The sequence below is a fragment of the Equus quagga genome, chromosome 11, assembly GCF_021613505.1.
Source record: "Equus quagga isolate Etosha38 chromosome 11, UCLA_HA_Equagga_1.0, whole genome shotgun sequence".
Taxonomy (NCBI): Eukaryota; Metazoa; Chordata; class Mammalia; order Perissodactyla; family Equidae; genus Equus; species Equus quagga.
The window spans coordinates 77,203,471-77,225,333 of record NC_060277.1 but is presented as its reverse complement, the minus strand read 5'-3'; the positions used below and the strand labels follow the sequence as shown (position 1 = coordinate 77,225,333).

Genomic DNA, 21,863 nt, shown 5'->3' with positions numbered 1-21,863 from the left:
TGCCCATCTCTGTGCTGGGTTCTGATTTTCCCAGCCAGACATGCTGCTCACCTGGGTCTGCCTGACAGGGGAGGGGCGGAGAGGGCGGACCAGACATGCATTGGCCGATTTTAACCAGGCAGCCATGCGTGGATTCTCTGTGCTCTCTTTAGAAAAATCAGTGTCTTCTGATTTGATGTGAGTGCTGAGCAGCCGCATCTATTTAAAAAAAAAAAAATCCGTTTTTCAGGAAATTCGAATAAGATACAGTGAGGTTAGGAGACTTGTGGATGATCCCCAGCTCGTAGAATTTTAGAGCTAAAAGTAACCTGAGAGATCAGCTCCCCTTTGTTTTAACAGAGGAAACTTCGGCTCAGAGAGGCAATATAACTTGTCTGAGGTCCCACAGCTATTAAGTGGTCAAACTCAGGTCTCCGTGGTTTCAGAGCCCGTGCTTTTCTTGCTACGCTTCCCTGCTCCTCTTCCCAGGGCTCCGCCTTGGGCCTCGTTGGAATTGTGACATGACTTTCTCTGTGCAAGCCAGGAGAGCAAGATGGCGCCTCCAGTTGACCACCCCAACAGCGTTTGGCAGGCCCTTTCCACCAGAGCTCTCAAGGGCTGGAGCTGGGACCTTAGTCCCTCTCATTGTCACTGTCACACACTCGGTAAGCCTCCCCTGGACTCTGAGATGAGAGGATGCCGGCTGCTAAACCCACTGTAAATTAAACTGTTCTGCCCCCTCCCCCACTGCCCAGCATGGCACCTTATTGGCTTGTCATCTGGGACCATCGCCTCTTCCAGCCAACTGACAAAGGGCAGAGGGAGGTCAGGAGTCAAGGACCCGGTTCCTGGGCTCCGTCAGGCTGCCGCTTGCCATGTAACCATTGGCCACTGTTCTCTGTGGGTCTCACCCATGGAGTTCTCTCACCTGAAAAATGAAAAGTTGGTTGAATTAAAGAAATGTCAAGGGATCTCCTAGCTCCAAAAGTCTAGGCAACCATGAAGCATCAATACTGGCCTGTCCTTTCCTTTTTCTGAGCTTTGATTTCTTGGTCTTTAAAATGGATATAACATTAAAAGTAAAATATAATAAAATGGGGATCTTGACACCTGTCTCAGGATGGCTGGGAGGATCCAGTAAGATGAAGTCTGTGGAAACCCCAAAGCTCAGACACATGCCAATGTTGTTGTTTGCCGTATCCTGTGGGGGATTCAAAGCTGAGTGACTCAGGGTCTTGGCCTAAAAGTTCCCAAAGGACTGCTACCCAATGGAGAATGTGACAGTGACACTAGAAAGGCACAAAGTATTTGAGCAAGACCACAGGTTGGAGGGCAAAGAGCAGGGCCTTGGAGATTGGCAGCCAGGGTTTGATGCTGGGTGTGCTTGCTGTGGCTAGGGCAAGCTGACCTCTCTGAGCCTTGGTTTACTCATCTGCAAAATGAGGGCGCTAATACTAAGGTGACTTTGAGGGGTGACTGTGAGGAGTGATGAAAGGAGCACCTGGCCCCTAACCACATCCCTGCTGCTCTTGAAACAGGCCAAGTGCATACATGTCCCAGGGCTTTTGCACCTCCTGTTCCCTCTGCCGGAATGCTTCCGTGGGTCATCCCATGGCCCACTTACTCCCTTTATTCGGGTCACGACACAAATGCTGTCACTCTGAAAAGCCCTGCCCTAATTCCCAGCTAAAAGAGTCACCCTGCTCTGCCCCATCCTGTCATGCTACCCTCTTCCCAGCTGCACTTAACCTCCCCAAGCTTACCGCCGCTGGCCTGATGCTGCACAGGTCCCCAATTGTTGTCTGTCCCTCTACCAGTACGTGAGATCCGTGAGGACAGAGGCTCTGCGTGGCTTGCCACTAGAGCCCTGGTCCTTGACCTGCGGCACATGTCCACAGTAGGCATTCAGTCCATCACTGTCCAATGAATGAGGGGACCAAGGTGGAATGGGCTGAGCACCCAGCTCCATGTCTGGCCCTCAGGAAGGTCAGTCCTTCCTTTGCTTCTGTGAACTCCAAAGCAGCGTTTCAGGGAATATGAGCAGTGTCCCCACATTTCAGAGTTTCTTTCTTTCTCTCCCTCCCTGTCTCTCTGACTTTCTTTCTCACACACACATGCACACTCACTTTTCAGTCCCCAGGGAATGGCAGGGCCATGTCACAGCATCTAGTGAGCAGTGGCAGCCAGGGAAGCCACAGTTGGGGCGGGGTGTCCCAGCGGATTGATGGGCCCAGCCCCTCCCCCACCTAGCTGAAACATAGACCTGGACTCCAGGTCTTTCCTCCCAATCATGGGAAACAGAGGCCCAAAGGATGGGTCTTGTCTCAATAAACAGTCCCTGATGGTTATGCCACTGTGATTTCACGGGCAGCAGAGACCCCGAGGATGGCAGTCACACAAGACTATAATACCCGCTGAGTCCCTTCAAGGGAGTATCACAGGCAGTCTTTGCTGCCCCTGCCCAGCCCCCATGAGTTCTGGCCTTAAGTCCCTACTCAGCTGCCTACTAGTGTATTACTTACCACACACCTCCTTGAGACTGTGGCAGAGGGTCCTGAGCTGGCTCAGCAGGCCTCATGTGGACCCAGCTTGGCCACAAACTCACTGTGAGACGCTGACAAATGTGCCACTGTCTCAGCATCTCTGTCTCCCCTGTAAAACCAGGGGGGTGGGATTCTGAGAATCTCAGGTCAGCTGTGCTGTTTTGTTCACTTCAGCAAGCATTTACTGAGCACCTACTGCATGTAGGCATTATGCATATAAACATAAATAAAACATGGACCCTGTCCCGAAGAGGTCGCTCCATCTTAGTGGAGAGAGAGTTACAACCAGGTGTGGAAATGGTAAGTTTGCAATGTTGGGGTGCCCATGGGAGGGAGGGCTTCCAGGAGCTTGTGACAGTGACGCTGGGTAGGGGCCAACCTGATGGAAGGGGAGAGGAAGGATTAGTCCAGGTGCAGGGAGTGGCATGAGGAAAGAGGAGTGTGAAACGACGCGGATCCAGCTGGATTTCGTAGAAAGCCAGACACTGAATTAACAATGCTGATAGCACTACAAATCAGTGAGCTTTTCTTCAGCACCAGGCTCTGTGCTAAGGGCTTTGTATGCAACGTCAATAGCCCTGTGAAGAAGGATTCATTATAATGTGTGAATCCATTCTGCAGATTTTGTAGAAAAATGAGGCTCCAAGAGAGTGAATAACTTGCCAAAGGTCCCAGAGCTGGACTCGACCTTGCCCTGCCTGACCCCAGAGCCCCAGGTATTTAACCAACTGTCCTAGGCTCTCTCTGCTTCTGACCTGCCAGGTGGCAGGGCCTGGGTTTCCACCTCTCTCAGAACACCCAGCTCACCCCTTTGGGAGAGGGGGACCCTGTCTCTGGGTGCAAGCCTTGCCCACCCTGGCCCCACCCAGTGTGTGAGGTGAGTCCCAGGAGCTCCATACGCCATGCAGGGCCCTTGGCCGTCCTGGGGGAGATGGGGAGAGAGTCCCGAGCCCCTCCCCACAGAAGTCTGGCCAGGCCAACGTCCCTCTACTAGCGAGGCCTCGGAAGCAAACACACACAGGGGTAAGTTCTTCTGAGGAAGTTAGCATGGAAACAAGAAGACGCTGGTGGTCACAGTATGCATCTTCAGATCCCTGAAAGGGTGTCAAGTGAAAGAAGGAGTGGAGCTAGGAGCAGGGGGGAAACCTATAAGCAGGCTGTTTTCAACTCAATATAAGGATGAACTTTGGAAACCATGGGCTGCCCCTGCAGGTGGCGAGGTCTCCATCCCTAAGAGTGCTCAAACACTATGACTGTCCTTCAGTGCGTGGTGCTAGAGGGACCTCCTGCTGTCTCTCAGAGATGCCCTCTGGGGGCTCTGCCAATCAGGATCCAGGCAGGAAATCAACAGTACTCATGGGCTGAGTAACACAAGAAAAGATTAATGAAGGACTATTTACAAAGGTGTGGGCAAGGCTTAGGGAAGGCATGTGGGATGGTGCACAGCCTGGGCCTGGCAGCAGGGAGAGCCATTACCATGCCTAGGGGAGGCGGAAAAGAGCTGGTATCAGACCCCAGAGAGAGGGCAATATGGAGAGCACCCCACCTAGAGCCATGGCTTTCCAAGGAGACCTGCAGCTAACCACAGTGATCCAGCAAGTAGAGTTGAGAGACTGGATATCCATCTCCCCTCCGGTTTCCCACCTGGGCCCACCATTGGCTGAACCCAACGAGAAACCAGAGGGCAAGGGAACCCATCCATATAGTCTATAGGAGTGTAGCTCCCAGGGCAGAGGGCAGAGTGGAAGGACTGGCAGAAGCTGTTGTGCACTGGGACCTCCCCCCGCCATATGACTGGCATCCCTCCCCCACTCTCCTCTCTGTCTAGCTGTCCTAGCCACTGTGATAAAATCAGTTTCATCCAACACAAGATTGCTTTGTATCAGCACATCCCTGCCTTAGCCTCGAAAATTCCTCTGGCTTTTCAGAGAAGCTTCCCTTCCTTCTCCTCTCCAGTGTTTATTTCCTTGGCATGTTTCCTGTGATTTGCAAAGATTAAGGATCTAAGCTTCTTTTATTGCGATGTACTTTCCCTGCCCCGTTATGCATTCTCCCCGTCGCTCCCTGTCTCCCCGCACGGAGCTCCCAAATCCTTCTGCAGATACAGAAAACACTCCTCAGGTAGACTTCACCTTGCGCTGCCATGGCCATGCTCCTGAAAAGTGCTGGGAAATTCCAGATTCTGCAGCTTGAGCATGTTTCCCACCCTCCTCCTGATTCGACATTATCTTTCTTGTTAAGCTGTCTGGGTTTCAGCTTGGTCTCAATTAACAAGGGCTCCTAACACCGTGTGTAAGAACTTCCCTCTCTCTGTGCTCTCTCTCTCTCCCTCTCCCTGGGGCTTTGAATCCTGTGTGGTGTTCGTGATGTATAAACAAATCCTTCACTGCACTAGGGGCCTGCGCTGTTTGAAGCAGCGCAGTGTTGAATCATTCAGTGGTGAGAGGACAATGAGGATGTGAACAATCCCGTCCAGCACCCATCTGGGTGATTGGCAGGACTGGCTTCCCAGCTGTGCGACCTGTGCAGTCACACAGACCCCGGTGCTCAGAAGGGCCACACTCTTGCTTTAATACTCTGCTACTGCTGTCTTGAAATTCTTCATAGTTTTTTAATGAGGCCCCACGTTTTCATTTTGCACCGGGACCCGAAAATGGTATGGGTGGTCCCAGTTACTGTTATTCTTCTGTTGCTGCTGTTGCTGTTGCTTTGTGTGCAGCCCACCTGCATTTCAGTGGATGAGACCTCCTGAGTGGAGGAAGCTAGTTGCTGGGCAGCATGCAGTGCAGGTGTTTCCTGGTGTCCAACCAGACCCTGGGCACACTCATAGCTGGTCCAAGGGTAGGGAACAGGCTCAGCAGAGGACACTTCTTCACGCATTGACATCATTTGACAATCATTGAGCACTGTCCCAGGTACCGTGCTAGGGGCTTTGGGGATAAGACAATGAAGGGATATTCTCTTTCTCCAACCCCGACTCAGAACTCTCGACCTGTGAACCAGGGTGTCTGCTCACACAAAGTAAACCACACCCCTAGTGGAGTAGAAAGATTGCTGAATTGAAAGTCAGGAGACCTGGCTCTACCCACTGCTATACTCCTGACATGCTGTGTGACCTCGGGCAAGTTGCTTCCCCTTTCTGAACTAGATGTCTGCTTGCCCAAATGTGGTTGACTTCAGATAACCTATATCAGAATCCCCGGAAATGCAGATTCCTGGGCTCCAGCCTGGCATGACCGAATCAGAATTTCTAGGCGCGGGTCCACAGAATCATCGCCCGAAGCTCCCGGGGTGAGCTCAGTGTGCATTCTAGTTTGAGAACCTCTGAGGTACCTAGTATGAGCCTTTGGCTCTAATGGTCCGTGTTGGATAACTCCAGCTCTTAATCAGGTCTTCATATTTGCACTGACAGCGTCAGGAAATGTGGGAGACTGAGAGTGGATGTGGGGCAGACACTGCAGGGGGCTGTGGTTCACTGTCAAACTGGAGAACAAGCCCGGAGGGAAGCCAAGGGCGTTTCTAGGAAGGAAGAGAAACAAACTCTCCCTGGAGATGCGAGAGGAAGTGGTGCCTTGGGAAAAGCAGGGCCACGGAGGACATGGGGCCACAGTCGTGGGCTGGCCATGAAGGCGCCCGGTCCTGCTGCTCAGAACCCCGCCCAGTCACCCACCGCCTCCAGACGAGAGACCCACAGGGGTACCTGCTTAGGAGAGCACTGTGGTGGCGTCCTCTCCTCCCCGCTGCTCTGAGAGGGCTGGGCACTGCTCACAGGTGACATTCTACAGCTACACTGCCCTGGCTGGACACCAGGTTGTCACTAACCACATGTGCCTATTTAAATGGAAGGTAAGGAATTAAATTTAAATTAAATTAAAAATAAATAAAGCAAGGAAAAAAAGATAAATATGTGGCGTGATGGATGTGCTAATTAATTCGGTGGGGGAAATCCTTCCACGGTGTATACATACATCAAATCATCGTGTGGTGTGCTTTAAATACCTTACAGTCTTATTTGTCAATTATACTTCAGTGAAGCTGGTTGTGGGGATTAAGTAGTTAACTAATTAAAATCTCAGTTCCTCGGTTGCATTAGTCACCCTTCATGTGGCTAGTGGCTACCATATGATAGTACGGATTATAGAATGTTCCATCTTGGCAGAAAGTTCCACTGGACAGTGCTGGTTCCAAAGAGAACAGAAACATTATCCAGCACCTTCTTTCGCTCTTTGCATTCAGTCATGGATGTTTGTAGAGATATGACGCTACTTTAGGATTTTACTCTGCCCCCATTCCTGCTGCTTCTGGAATAATCTCCCCTTCCGAATCCCACCCAGTCTGATCAGCCTCAGGCGGCTCTCCCTAATGCACGCACGCCTGGCCTCTCTGCTTTGCCCGTTACTCGCAGCATTTCTGACAGAAAGGCTTCATTTTTCATTTCTCCCCGTAAGCCACAGGACCCCTCCTTTGAGCCTGTCTTACTGGCTCCAAGGTTTCTTAAGCTCAGCTATGTAGCAGGCACGCAGCTTCAGCTAGCTCTGGAAAACAAGTGTTGGCATCTCTCCCGTTCTGCCCCGCAGCTCATGGAACATGCTTTCAGTTCATTCCAACACACACATCCTCGTAATCCCAACAACGCTCCCCGTTCACGCCTCTCCCCATCAGAGCCTGCTCTTCCGGCTCCCCGGCCTCTCCTCAGCCCCTCTTTTGGGCAGGCCTTAGGAACACTGCCGCTAAAAGCTGACTGCTTCCCTTCTCCTCTGCCCGTCAGACCCAAGGCCAGGCAGTGGGCTCTGGGATGAGTAGGGAGCACTCTCCTCTTGAGGCATTCACCACCTATGGGAGAGAGGTACACAAAACCACAGGCACAGAGGGACGTGTGGGCAGGCGTTTGGACGGAGTGATCTGGGTAGAGAGATCATAGAATGGTTGACTGCTGGATGGAAGGGGATGTGTTCGTGGATGGCCCGGGATTCTCGCCTGCTCCATGAAGACACAGGATGGAAGGGCTCTCGGCCAAGGCTCTCTTTTGCCTGAACCCCGTGTCAGCCACTGACTGCTCATCTAGACTTTGAAAGCCCTGCCTATCCTTCCCTCGGGTCCCTGTCTACTACTAAACCTTTCTCTCCATGTACCCCCGACCTGGGAATTCTCATCCAGCTCCGGACCCCCTTCCTCCCCTTGGTCACTGGTCCCAGGCTGTCCGTGGGTCCTGCCCATTCCCATGCTTGGCCCCAACCCTTCCTTCCTTGCCTTTCTCTTCTGTGCCAGCTTCAGTGTGTGTCCCCAGACTCTCCCAGGCTATGGCCCCAGTGCTGACACATCCCTCCCTCTCTGACCTCTGACCTCCATTTCTCCCCCCACCTCCATCTTCCTTCACTTCTGCATTTACCCATCTTCTCCCCATTTTCTGCTTTTAGGACACTCCTTGATTTAGACTCTAGGTTGGCCTTGCCAATCATAAGTGAGTGAGGTATGAGTCACAAATCTCTCATTTGTTCATTCAGCAGGGGTTCCCTAGGTACCTGCTATGTGCCTGGCCCTCGCAGGGACATTTGAGATCCAGAGAGAAGGTCCAGAACTTGGCCTCAGGATGCTCCAGCTGGATGGAAGAGACTGTCAGATAAAGGTTTATTACATGGTGTGGCAGAGGCTTTATCAGGAATATGTGAAGAATACATCAGAGCAAGAGAAGGAGTTGCTTTGGGTGGGGCTGGGGTTGAATCTTCAGTGATGAGTAGGGAGATGGTGAGGTGGACAAGGTAGAAAGACGTTCCAGGCATACAGAGATGCACGTGCATCCATGCAGAGCAGGGACCAGTAACAACCAGTCTGGGCAGCCCTGGAGGGTTGGACCGCGTGGTGCCACGAAGCAGAGGGCTGCCCAGGACAAGGCTGGAACAGGAGCAGGTTAAGGAGACTGGGCTTCTCATAAGCACAGGAGAGAGTGACACAGCTTTGCATTTTGGAAAGCTCGTTCTGCAGGCTATTTGGAAAGAGTAAGACAGAGAAGGAGCCCCAGCAAAGGCTGATATATCCCATAGGCGCACTCTCCAGCAATTTTGAACACCAACATACAGGAGGAGCCAGGCTCTGCTTTCCCACCACCTTCTGCCACCCCTGCCACCTCCCACTGCCAAGGGCCTTTTCTCCTGCCAAAGAAAAAAGGCAGAAGCTGCTCTCCTAATTGCCCATCTCCTGCAGATCCAAGGGGCGGGCACCCTGGCACACAGGCAAGCCCTGTGCTTTTCTTTCTACTGCTGTGTCATCCTGTTTTCCTCCTCCTGTTCTCCTCGCCTTCAGCTCATGGTCCAGCAGAGAAGTTAGTAAATAAAATAAAGGTGCTGGACTCACTTTCTAATCCCATTCTACAGTTTTGGAGGCTGCAGCAGGAAATTGGCCTAACTGATCTGAATTAGCTTCTGATTGCTACTATAACAGATCACCACAAACCTAGTGGCTTCAAACAATGCAATTTCACTATGGTACAGTTCTGAAGGCCAGAAGTCCAAAGTCGGTTTCACTAGGGTAAAATCTAGGTTTTAGGGGGGCTGTGTTCCTTCTAGAGGCTCTAGGGGGAAATCCATTGTGTTTGTCTTTACTAGTTGCTGGAAAATACTTACATCCCTTGGCTTGTGACTCCTTCCTCCATCTTCAAAGCCAAAAGCAAAGCATTTTTCCGTTCTCTCTCTGACTCTGACCCTCGTGCTTCCCTCTTATAAGGACCGTTGTGATTATACTGCATAGTCAAAGATAATCTCCCCATCTCGAGATCCCTAACTTAATCACAGCTGCAATGTCCCTTTTGCCACCTAAGGTAACATAGTCACCGTTTCCAGGAATGAGGATGTGGACAGTTTGGGGGCCATTATTCTGCCCTCCACTTGGCCTTTCTAGTGTCCCTTCCAGCTTTTCAGTCCCAGGATTCCGTGAGCACCTGTTGTCACTGACCCATGCCTCTGTCCATCTTTGTTCTTTCAGAGGAAACGACGTTTGAAGCAGGAGTGAAAGTTCAGATCCACAGTCAGTCTGAGCCACCTTTCATCCAAGAGCTGGGCTTTGGGGTGGCTCCAGGGTTCCAGACTTTCGTGGCCACACAGGAGCAGAGGGTAAGTTCCCTGGGCTCCCCGGATCAGTGCTCCTTGGCCTATCCCAGTCACCTGCAGAGGCACAAGGAGGAGAAATGGCATTCCCACTCCTGGAAGGCTCTGAATCCACCTAACAGGCTGGAGCAGGGCTGGGCTCAGGAAAGGGGCTCACCCTGAAACTGGAGACAGGAGTCTGCTAACCTTCATAACCCCATTCTCCTGTACCACCTGTTAGTTCCTAAAATTGGGTGTGAGGGAAACCCAGCTTATTTTATTTTTCGTTGAATTGGTTGGAGGGTTTTTTCCAGAACATTCTGGGGGGGAAATTCTTTCGGGGGGGGAAATTCTTTCAGAGGGGGAGGCTGGGTGTCAGGGGACAGTGGATGCTCAGGGAAACTGCTAACCAGGGTTTGACGTTTCATCACTTGTGTGAATACAATGCAAAGTGGCCTGCAGAAAGGAAGAGGAATGGGGACTTCAGTCTTGTAATAGAGCTCAAGTGGAGGGAGACCTCTAGCCTCGGCTGCTGCCTCCTCTCTCTGATTTCGCACCAGAGAAGGGACTCTCCCAGCCAGCCAGGACTGCTGTGTCAACTCTGCATGTCCATGGGGTGAGGACTGGCCCAGCCTCACATCTGACGTGAGTCAGGTCAGTGAGCGGTAGGAGGCACCAGCTCTCAGCTCTCGGGGTGAGAAGGGAAGAATCAGGGAGAACAGTGGAGGAAGAGTCAGCAGGGAGATACACGTGGAACTTACGAGCTCAGCTTGTTTTTAAAATTTGGCTCAAATGTCCTCTTTCATCTAGTACTGATCACACCTGTTTAGCCATTATAAAATAATATTCTGCATTAGAAACTGGTTTTAAATCTGTAAGCGAGCTGTATTTTTTAATCTCTGGGAAAGCATTGATGGTGCAGGCCTCAGGACCTGGGCCCTGTGCTTAATGCCCCGGCAGTGGCTACCGGCCAAGATCAGCCTCCGCTGCAGCACGTAGCGGGTGGCAGCACGTAGCAGCTTTGAGGCAAGGGCAGAGGAGGCTGGGAGGTTGGCCCGGCCTCTACGGGCCCCAGAGACTGAGGAGACAGGGTGAGTGGAAGTGGAGTAAGCAAAGGTGTGCAAGGTGGGACCCAAGCCGTGTAACCAGAAGACCTCATCTTTAAGGACGAAGAAGGAGGGCACAAAATAGATGACAAGGAGCCAGGTTCAGGGATGAGGATTCGAGTCAGGAAGAGTGAGAATGCAGACTAGCAGGTGAAGGCGTGCAAAGAGAGAGGCAGTCTGGGTGAGCTGGAGCCCGAGCTATTAGCCAAAGTGTCGTAGCCAGTCTTGGGGTGCTGTCAGAGCTGAACAAAGCCGGACGCTGGTGAAAGTGGCAACGACAGGTTTTAATTAGTAATACACCATTGCAACTGGGTGGAGGATTCAGCCTGAGCTGAACTCAGCTGCTGTTTGTACAGAGGTGAGTAGGCATTTCAAAGAAAAAATGAAGGGCAGGGAACAAAGCGGGCTTGAGCAGAGTCAAGGAAGTGAAAAATTACAGGTGGGAAGAAGGGATTGGTCCCTGTGAAACCCTGTGAAACAGTTTGCTGACTGGCGCTTCCCGAAGTTAGGCTCCTACCTTCCCACAGAGACGGGGAGGCGGAGACCTTATCTTCAGGTGTTGGCAGGAACAAATAGTAAATTCTTTTGGCAGCCTTGAGTTTTCTCAGGCAGGGACTTTAAGGGGCCAGGGTCATCCTAGGGGTGCAGCTTTGAGCTGTTAGAAACTACGACAGTGTTTGTTCAAGCTTATAGGCCACTATTGAGGCCTGGTTGAGAAGAAGGCTCAGAGGGGCCTGGCTGGAGTTTGGTCAAGGAGAGAAACTCTTCAGTCCTCCCTTCGGCGTTTTGTACGAGTAACCCCTCCTCCCTTCAAAGATCCAGGCATGGGTTAGACTAATGAGCTTGTACCTGAATTCTTGACTATCTAAACGTGAATTGTTGTTTGTTTTTAATTCTTTTGTTGAGGTCTTATTGGCTTATAAGACTGTATATTTCAGGTGTACCTTATTATATTTCAGCTTCTGCATAGACTGCATTGTGCTCTCCACCAGTAGTCTAGTTTTTATCCGTCTCCATACACGTGTGCCCCTTTACCCCTTTAGCCCTCACTCCTCCCTCGTTCCCCTCTGGTAACCAGCAATCTGTTCTCCTTATCCGTGTGTTTCTTTGTTTATCTTCAACATGAGTGAAATTGTATGGTATTTGTCTTTCTCTGTCTGACTTATTTCACTTGGCATAATACCCTCAAGGTCCATCCGTGTTGCCACAAATGGCACAATTTTGTCTTTTTTATGGCTGAGTAGTATTCCATTGTATATATGTACCATATCTTCTTTATCCACTCATCCCCATCCACTGATGGGGACTTGGGTTGCTCCTGTGTCTTGGCTATTGTGAGTAATGGTGCAATGAACATAGGGGAGCATAAATCTTTTTGAATTATTGATTTCATGTTCTTTGGATAAATACCCAGTAGTGGGATACCAGGATCATATGGTATTTCTATTTTTAATTTTTTGAGAAACCTCCATACTGTTTTCCATAGTAGCTGCACCAGTTTGCATTCATATCTAAAGGTGAATTTTTGACTAGCAGTCCAAGCCAAATCTGACTTTGTGGCTTATTGAATGTAGCTGCCACACCTATCAGGACTGACTGACTTGTGTTGCCATCTCTGGCGTCCACATTGCTGTTTGTCTGCAGAATGAACAGCGTTCTTTGAAACCCACGGTGTAACTTCATTTCACTGCTAGCGAAGGGTGGAAAGAAGGAAGTTCTTTGTAGATTGCTGTTTGTCGTCGGCCGGAGAGAAGTGCTCATTCCTCCCCCATCTCTGCTTTCCCTCCTTTAGTGACACTGAGGAAATTTCTGGGCTGGATGGCAAGTTGGAGCTGGTGATTTCTAAGAGCCCTTAAATCTCTTTATCTTCCCACTAGGAAGCAGAGGGACTCCCCATGGTGAGCAGGAGCAGAACATATTCGCAGCTTCAGAGGGCAACTTCGTCGTTTGCTTTGAAGTATATTCTCAGAAAGTCAGCCTCATTCATATCAGTATTGCTATGATTATTATAACTAATAATAAGATATTTGGTTAAACATTTTACCATCTTAAAAGCATTTCCGCATCATCTCATTTCATCATTTCATTTATATTAATAGAGAAATACAAAAACACATCCCGGAGCTAAATCTAATAATACATTATGTTTACATGTATATAAAAGAGCATATCCATAGGAAATAAGACTCAAAGGAAATAAGCCAAAATACCCACAGTGGGGGAATTATGAATGATTCACTTTCTTTTCTGGGTTTTCTACGTGTTTTAGAACGTGGCTTTGTTTTATTTATCCATTCAGCAAATATCTGTTGAATGCCTACTATGAGAGAAGTGGTGGGGATACAGTGGTGAACAAAACAGAGCCCAGTGTCTTTCGTTACAGAGCCTACATATTAGTGGTTTCTTTCACAAAGAAAAAATAATAATTAAATAGTGTTAAGGCAAGTATAATTTGGGGATGGGCCCCCATGTCTATGTTCTCCCTCTGCCATTAGTACTAACCTTTCCAGCTGACCCTGGTCCTCAAACACTGCGTTTCATTGATTCTAGGATTCCTATTTTTGTCACATGGTAATGTTTTTGAAACCGAAATTCCTTTCCCAAGCAATGGCACCTCACGGCTACAATTGGCAGTGCTTTTTCTTTCTTGGGGGCACCTAAAATCATGGCCCATCTTATAGTCTATAATGGCTGCATCGTTCCCATTCCAGGAATCTGCTGCTTCAGCTCAAAATCTTGCAAGAAGGCCAGGGGTGACAAGACCATGGGGAGCAGGGGGTCTTTTCCTGGAAAGTTGGGGTGAATCATGCTAGGGAAGTGCCTCCTGAGTGAGAGCCCCAAGAGGAACTGGTGACGTAAAGGAATCCTGCCACGCGTCCCTTTGTGAATGGGAAAGGCCTTCTGCATGGTCAAAATCATCCCACCCACGGGGCCGGCCCAGTGGTGTGGTGGTTAAGTTTGTGGATTCCACTTCCACAGCCCAGGCTTCGCCGGTTCGGATCTGGGGGCAGACCTACACACCACTTATCAAGCCATGCTGTGGTAGGCGTCCCACATATAAACTAGAGGAAGATGGGCACAGATGTTAGCTCAGGGCCAGTCTTCCTCAAAGAAAAAAATTATCCCACTCGTGCAAAACTACACACACATGGCTATCAATATTTTTTTCATTTTATTTGGTACCCAAAAGAACACACTACTGGTCTATAATGCAGAGCAAAGATTACTGTTTTTAATCAGCATTTGCTCTAAACCCAATTAAGCCCAGGTGTGTTCCTGCCTTCCTGGCCAACCTGAGAAATGCCCCGTAGGGGGAGAATGGTGATAATTACTACTAACTACCTGCCAGGCATTTACCTATAGGGTCACTTGACACACGTTATCTCATTTAATCCCCCACAACAACCCCGCAGGGGAAGTCTTGATATCTCCAAGTTCTGATGACGAAACTGCAACGGTTAGTTAACTTGCTTGAGGGGCCATAGCTAGGGGAGCAGCAGGGCTCAGCTCTGAAGCCAGATCTGTGTGTGGAGAGAAAAGCAGCCCGGGAGCCCGGAGGCCTGGACCCTAGCTCTGACTGTGCAGTGGGACTTTGGACAGCCTGCTTCCGTCCCTGGGTCTCGGGTTTCCCATCTGCAGAATGGGAGGGCTCAGTTAGATGACCTCAAAGAGGCTCCAGCATTGACAGTCTGGGGGTCCTCCCTGTGTCACTCAAGCACACAGGTGTCCCCTGGAAGTTGGGCCGACATCAGTTTTGCACTCGTTCCCTGCTCTGCCAGCTGCTGACTCCCTCCGTCATGCCAGCTGGCGTAGGGTGTTAAGGTAAACTGTGACAAGGATGTCTGAGATAAACCTCCCTCCCTGGGTCTGGGAGGCAGGACCTGGGTGCCTGCTAGAGAGAAGCATGAACCGGGGTAAATAGCAGACCCGAAACTTTACAAGAAAGGGTCTGGGTCCGCTCCTCAGTAGTGCTCCTTCCTCAGGCCACGCACTTGGTGGTCACGTCGCTACCCCACCTATAAAACCCTTACATCCTCAGACTTCTTGTAATTTGCAAAACCCAACCCCTTAGAATGGCTTCTTAGGCCCTGTTCAGCTGGCCCCGCCCCCTCTCCAGCCTCATCATCTGCCTGTGATTGACCAACATGTACCCTACATTTCAGTGTTGGAGGACAATCTGCCACTCCATGCTCTTTGATGCCTGCCTCTGTGCATTTGCAGCCACTGTTCCCTCTGCCCAGAATCCCTTCCTTGTCTTGTCTACCAAAGGCCTATTCCTATTTCCAAATGCGGCTCAAAGATCATGGTCTCTTCTAAGACCTTCCCCCTCCCATCCCGCCACTCCCCAAGGAGCAGCTAGGTGCTCTGTACAACACTTTGTACGTTCATTTATTCCTTCAGCAGATATTCACTGAGCCTCTACTGTGCTGGGAAAACGAAGATCAGCAAGACCTGGTCCCAGCCTTGCAGCACCCACAGAATGAAGTGGGTTGTTTGGCAATTCTGTCACACTCCTGAGAGATACAGACCTCTCCTTGTAGGACTTCCCTCCCCTTGTGCATCACCGGTCCTTACACCTGCCTCTTAAGAACTGCCTTCCTTAGCTCCCATCAGCCATTGTCTCATGATAGACTGGGAGCCCCCTGAGAGCCAGGATTGTGTCTTTCAGATTCTATATCCCCAGTGTCTTGCTTATATATGAGCTTAGTAAATGTCCATTGTTGAAAGGATGAATGCACTCTATGCTCAGCTAGCACTCAATGCTACACCCTACTGCTCTCCCTGCCTCCCCACCCCCACCCCTGCCAAAACTCCTATTAAAATCTTCCCTGAGCTCCCTCTTCCTCCCTGAGGCTAAGCCAGCCTGTGATAGATGATGATATCTGTATCATTTCTGGCCGCAAACTTAGAGACTCCCATGAAACCAAAACCTCATGAAAGGGGTCAAGGCTAGAGCTATAGATCTGGAAACCACCTGGGTACATGTGAGTGGATGGAACAGACGAGAGGGCCAGGACAGAACTCTGGAATTTGGGGAGAATTAAATGAGTGAGTGAATCTCTGTGCAAGTGCAACGCTGGTGTGTTCAAGTGGGAAGGGCACAAGACAAACTGTCTTCAAAGTTGACATCACCACTCGGACCCTTTGCCCCTAATTTGGGGTGATTGTTAATCCTGCTGGAACCCCTAGTCATGATTTGATATCAGAAGACTTTTATCATCTCCTACCCGCTCCTCAAAGAGCCTGGAGGCAACTCTTGTTTTCTAAATGTTTATCCAAGTATTCATCAAATATTTATTCAACCACCTTGCCAGTACGTCTTGGTAGGCCTGAGAATGAACCTGGAGATCCTGGGTGGTTGGTTGACCACCAGCCTCATTGCTTAGGAAATTCTCTGGAAAACAAGGTCCTGGGTTTATATTTGAGGTTCTCAGAAACACCTTGGGGAGCCAGAGATGGAAATCCCTGCCTAGAGGCATTCCATTCTCACCACGAACCCCTTCCACTACCAGTTTGGAACCACTGGGAACGACAAGGGTTCCATTCCACAACCTGGACTCCGTGTTGTTTCCTCACCCGGGCTGTATACAAAGTACCAGGAACATGCTCATTGTCACACCACACCCTGCCTCGAGCAGCTGCCCACCAGCCTGTTTTTGGCTGTAAATAAAGGCAAACACAAATGCCTGGGTTCTGTTGGCCCCAATTAGGTCATTGGCAGGATCTGTGGGCCCAGTTGGCTCCTACAGAAGCCTAAGCTTTTGCCTTTGGCATAGGTTGGCCACATTTCCCACATTTGGAAGGAATCCCACCTTGGCTCACGATGAGAAACAGTATCCCCACCCTACCCCAAATAAACAGGCCCAGCTGTTGGGTAGGGTACCCCACGGCTGCTTTTGACAGCTCCTCTCGAGCTTCTAAATACAACTTCCTAAGTGCCTTTCAAAAGAGAAGACTCATTTGTCAATCCGACAGCCAGATCCATGGTCCTTAATGTCTGCTTCATGGGCCCCATTAGAAATGGAGGCCTGCCCAGTAGTTTTTCTCAAGGCAGGGGAGGGAACTTGTTACACACGCCTTCAGAAACTTCCAAACTGCCTAAGCTGGAGCCACATAAATATGGCAGCATCCAGTTATGCTCCAGAAAGCACCAGGGAGGTGCCGGAAGGCAGACTAGCCTGCTATGTGGCTGTTCCCGCCATGACCAACAGGGTACGTCATTTCCCATAAAAGGATGAAAATAAGAACCAATTAAGCATCTCCTATCTTATCTACTTAACCACTTGTCACTCAGCCTCTGAAGTAGAAATATCTTCAGATCCCCACACGGTTTCACCAATAGTCAGGTTTTCACCATTTTTTCTACACCATGAGAGCTTGTTTTTATCAAGGTGGGAGTGATGGCAGAGGGTAGAGGAGGTAAGAGAAGAATGGTTGATGGGCTAGGATGAACCCATTGGTGCTCAGCACTGGTGGGGGAATCCAAAAATGAGTCCACACAAAATATGCTCAAGGGGCTGGCCCAGTGATTTAGTGGTTAAGTTCGCACATTCTGCTTCGGCAGCCCAGATCCTGGGCGGGGACCTACACACCACTTGGCAAGCCATGCTGTGGCAGGCGTCCCACACATAAAGTAGAGGAAGATGGGCACAGATGTTAGCTCAGGGCCAATCTTCCTCACCAAAAAAAAAAACAAATTTATATATATATATATATATATATATATATATATATATGCGCTCAGGCCTTAGAAGGAGGTAAAATCACTCTATCTTGCCTCCCCTTCTGCCTTGCAGCCTCTCCCTCTCCTTTCCTTCCTAACAAAGAGTCTCCAAACTGTTCTCTAGACTTGCTTATCTCTACTTCCTCACCTCCTTTTCACTTCCCAGCCCACCTCTAGCACCCCACTGAAGCTTTTCTTCAAGATCACCCGTGATGTCTTTGTGGCTACACCCGATCTTTGTCCATACAGACACCCTTCCCTCCTCAGTCGGTCCCACCTGGTGTCTCAGCAGCATGTGGACTGTTGACCATGCCCTCCCTGAGACCTCTTCTCCACTCTGGTCTGGTTTTCGTCTCAGCCCTCTGCCCACTCCTCCGGAGTCCTCCTCATTAGCAATTCCCTCTCTGTTCACCCTAAGATGATGGGTGCTCCAGGATGCTGTTTTGGCCTCTCTCGGTCTACAGTCTCCTTGAATGAGCTCGCCCTTTACCATGACTTTCAGATCACTAGCCCCAGCCCAGATCTCTTTCCTGAGCTGCAGACCCAGTGATCCAGATGTCCCCAAACGTGGCATCTCAAATTAACAGTCGAAACTGAGCTCATCCTCTTCCCCTGTTCCCACACCTGTACCCCGAAATTACCGCTGCCCCTGAATGCCCCAGCCCTGTAAATAGCTGAGTACAAATATGTATTCACCAGGTGGCGACTTTGTGCCTCATTCTCCTCATGTGTAAAATGGGAATGATGACAGTTCCTATCTCAGAGGGTAGCCGGAGGACTGAGCGAGTGAATGCATGCATGTCGAACAGTTCTCGGCATACAGTAAGTGCTCAGTAAATGCTAGCTGTTATTATCCCCCACCCCAGACACTACTTTAATTCAGTCCTTCATGTTTCCTCACCTGGATAAGAACAACGGCTGCCTGGCTGGTCTCCCTGCTGCCCATCTTGCCCCTCTCTGTGGCAGAATGAGCCGTTCTCTGCATCAACGTGATCTCCCTAAAATACAGATCTGAGCATCTCCCTCCCTCATTACCCACAGGATGAAGTCAGGGAATCTCCTCACGGCTCTTTCTGCTCTGGCCCCTGCCTACCTTTCCAGCAGCCTCTCTCTCTACTCCCCCAGCCTCCCACACAAAGCACCAGCCGTGTAAACTGTGTACAGTCATTCCCGAGCATCACGTGCTCTCCCCTCTCCCTCCCTGCCAGCAACACCCTTCCCACCCTTTCTTTCGTATGTGTCCCACCTAATTCGTATGTGTCCTTCGAGATTCAGCTCAAATGTCACCTCCTCCAGAAGACCATCCTGGCGTGTACTGTGTGAATCTCTAGCATAAAACTTACCCATTTTGATCATCTGTTTACTTCTCTCTCTCCCTGACCAGACTGTGAGCTCTCTGAGGATCCAATTCTATCTTAGTTCTGTTCTTTAGACTTCAGCATTTTATAGGGTGCCTTACATATAGAAGATGCTTGATAAATCGTATTGAATGGAATGAATGCATAAATGAAAACACGAAAGAGAAAGAAACAGCCCACTTGCTTGATACCCATTAATGTCTTTCCCAACCCAAAGAATAAAGTCCAAATTCCACATCCTGGTCCAGCTGTCACCCTTCCCAGTGGTCATATCCCACTGCTCTCCGGCTGTCCCCCTCTGATCCACACGAAGCCTTGAGCCCTCCTGCCCCCCTCCTTGATCATTTCCTGCTGACTCATTCATTTATTGAACATCTACCATGTGCCGGGTTCTGTGTTAGGATGAGAATACAGCAGAGAACCTGGTCCTTCATGGAGCTTGCGATCTAGCAAGAGAAGCAGACAAACAAACGATCAGTCACAGATTAAGAGCTCTGTGAGTCTGTGTAATATGCCCCCAGTATGCTATAAACTTCTCAAGGGAAAATACCAGGTCTTATAATTCTTAGATGGAAGAGTGGATGAACGGAATGCTGTAGAATGATCTCTGAGGGCTAACTTCAATAATTTACAGTCCATTTAAGCTCTGCTTAGCCTTCAGATACGATGTGACTGAATTAAACAGTCTTTAACACTAGGAACTAAAAAGAAGAAAAGTCCCTTTACTGAGTTCAGGGAAAAAGGGATAAGCCAGAAACGGTACCAACCGTCATGGCAACTCCAAGCCTGGTCCAAAGTCTAGACTTCTTGGGGTGCCCACCCACACTAGCCTCCGTCAGGGCAGAACTAGCATCTCCCGGCCCCTCCCTGCCCTGGGTCTGACCCCAGAAGCCAGTTGCTGATCTTTCAATGGCTTATTTCCTCCTCGGACCCAGGCAGAGGAAAGGAGGCCCAATGTCTAATGACTCATCTACTTTATCTTACTCAGGAGACAAGTTAATAAATCAGAATATTCTTTGGTTGGGTCCTGCTGCCCAGTGCTACGTTATCTTTTGATTCATGAGCAGCTCGCTATCTGAATTCTGAACAGCGTGGCCTTGGTTTCTGATGTTTTTTTTTCATAAGAGGAAAAAAAAAATCTGTAGAGGACACTTCCATACACAAGCTGAAAGCCATTTCATCTTTTTTTTTTTTGCCAATGAGGAAGGTTAGATGATCATAAACAAATCTTTTAGAAATATCAAGCAGAATGAATGAATGAATGAATATGCACAGTCCTGCTGACCGTCACACTCCCTTGGCCAGGGCGGGGCAAGGAGAACCTGGAAAAGACATCCCTTGGCTCTTTCTCCCCTCCTCCTTCACGCTTGAAAACAGCTGTTGCCCAGGGACAGAGAAGTCGCTGCATTTCTTTATGTTGTGACAAACAGGCTGGACAGCCCCAGTAATCATTCGCTGTGGGCTGGTAAATCATAGTGCTGATCTGTTAGACTGCTCTATCTCCAGAGCATCTCTGGTCTCTCACCTACTGAGATCTCTCTTTTTTTGAGCCTTTAAAACAGCCAGCTGGGTATTAATATAAATTTACCCAATAACACATGCTATTTGCATGTCTTGCTCCATCCAATGAGAGCATGCCCTTTGAAGGGAACGGCTCCACGGCAGCCAGCACAGAACCTAATGCTGCAAACCAATGAATGAATGAATGAATTGCAGGCTTAGTCAATATTGGGTAATGGATTGCTCCAAACCCTGCAGCAGAGCCTATTGTGGAACAAAAAGTCATTCTGAAATGAGAGCCATCATGCCTCAATGTATCAGCTTTATGCTTTGAGATAGCACTCAGAGTCCTTAAAATGGGGCCTTTGATGCAATGGGTGCCAGGACAGGAAGACGGCATTTGGCCAAGGTCTGTAGAAGAGCCAAGAGGACTAGAAAAGGAGCAAGCAGAAGGGGAGCAAGACCCCAGCCAAGAAGCCCCCCATCTCTGGAGAGGGCGGATGAGACAGCTGCTGAGGGGAGTGTAAAGGCTCTAGCAGAGACTTTGGGCTAGAGAGATGGGTGGGGACTTAGGAGGATCCATTAAAACTAAAAAGCACGGGTGCCAGCCCTGTGGTATAGTGGTTAAGTTCGGTGTGCTCCACTTCGGCTGCCTGGGTTCATGGGTTTGGATCCCGGGCATGGACATACACTGCTCATCAAGCCATGCTGTGTCAGTGACCCACATACACATAGAGGAAGACTGGCACAGATGTTTGCACAGGGCTATTCCTCAAGCAAAAAAGAGGAAGATTGGCAACAGATGTTAGCTCAGGGCAAATCTTCCTCAGCAAAAAAAAAAAAAAACACATCCCCTTCAATCTAGCAATTTCACTTCTTGGAATCTGCCCTAAAGAAACACTTACACACGGATCCCAAGAAGCATGGACAAAGATCTTTTCTGCAGCACTGTTTGTGAGAGCAAAACTTTATAAACAGCTTAGGTGTTCATCAATATGCGGTGATTAAATGAAGGGGGCAAATGCATATGTATTCCCCCCACCCACCTGCCACAGCTAAACCAAGTAAGAAAGACCTGGGAGTCCCTTGGGGAAAATTTCCAAGACATATTGGTAAGTGAAAAAAGCATGTTACAGGACAATACGTACCATATGGCCCCATTTGTATTAAAAATACCCACATGCTAACCCAAACCATATATTTATAAATTCACATGTATGCATAGTAGCACACAGAAAAATTCTGAGAGATGCATACCACACAGAGAGCTGCTTGGAGGAAGGGCACAGAATTGAGTGTGCAAGATTTTTACTCTTTCTGGATCCCTGGAATATTTATAACAAGAATGCATTTGTATATTCATGTACTAATTGTGCATGAGTTTTTAAGGACGTGCATAATGCAGCTATTTACGAATATGCTTTATGGTTTGGACCCGACGTCTAACAGACAGACAGGCTCACATAAGGCAGGGATGGGGGGCTGCTTTCTCCAGCCGGGGACAGCCTCCCCTGGACCCTGCTTCTGCTGCCAGCACACGCAGAGGCCATAGGGAAAGGCCTGCAGCTCTGAAG

At 49.4% G+C, this 21,863-nt stretch overlaps 1 protein-coding gene across 1 annotated transcript in view; it reads left to right on the top strand.

Moving 5' to 3' along the window:
- Nucleotides 1–21,863, top strand: part of ASIC2 (acid sensing ion channel subunit 2) — a 1,001,375-nt gene that overhangs the window by 922,199 nt on the left and 57,313 nt on the right. Inside the window, exon 3 of the mRNA XM_046676821.1 lies at nucleotides 9,501–9,628. Within this exon, the coding sequence (XP_046532777.1) occupies nucleotides 9,501–9,628 (128 nt within the window). The remainder of the gene's footprint in view (nucleotides 1–9,500; nucleotides 9,629–21,863) is intronic.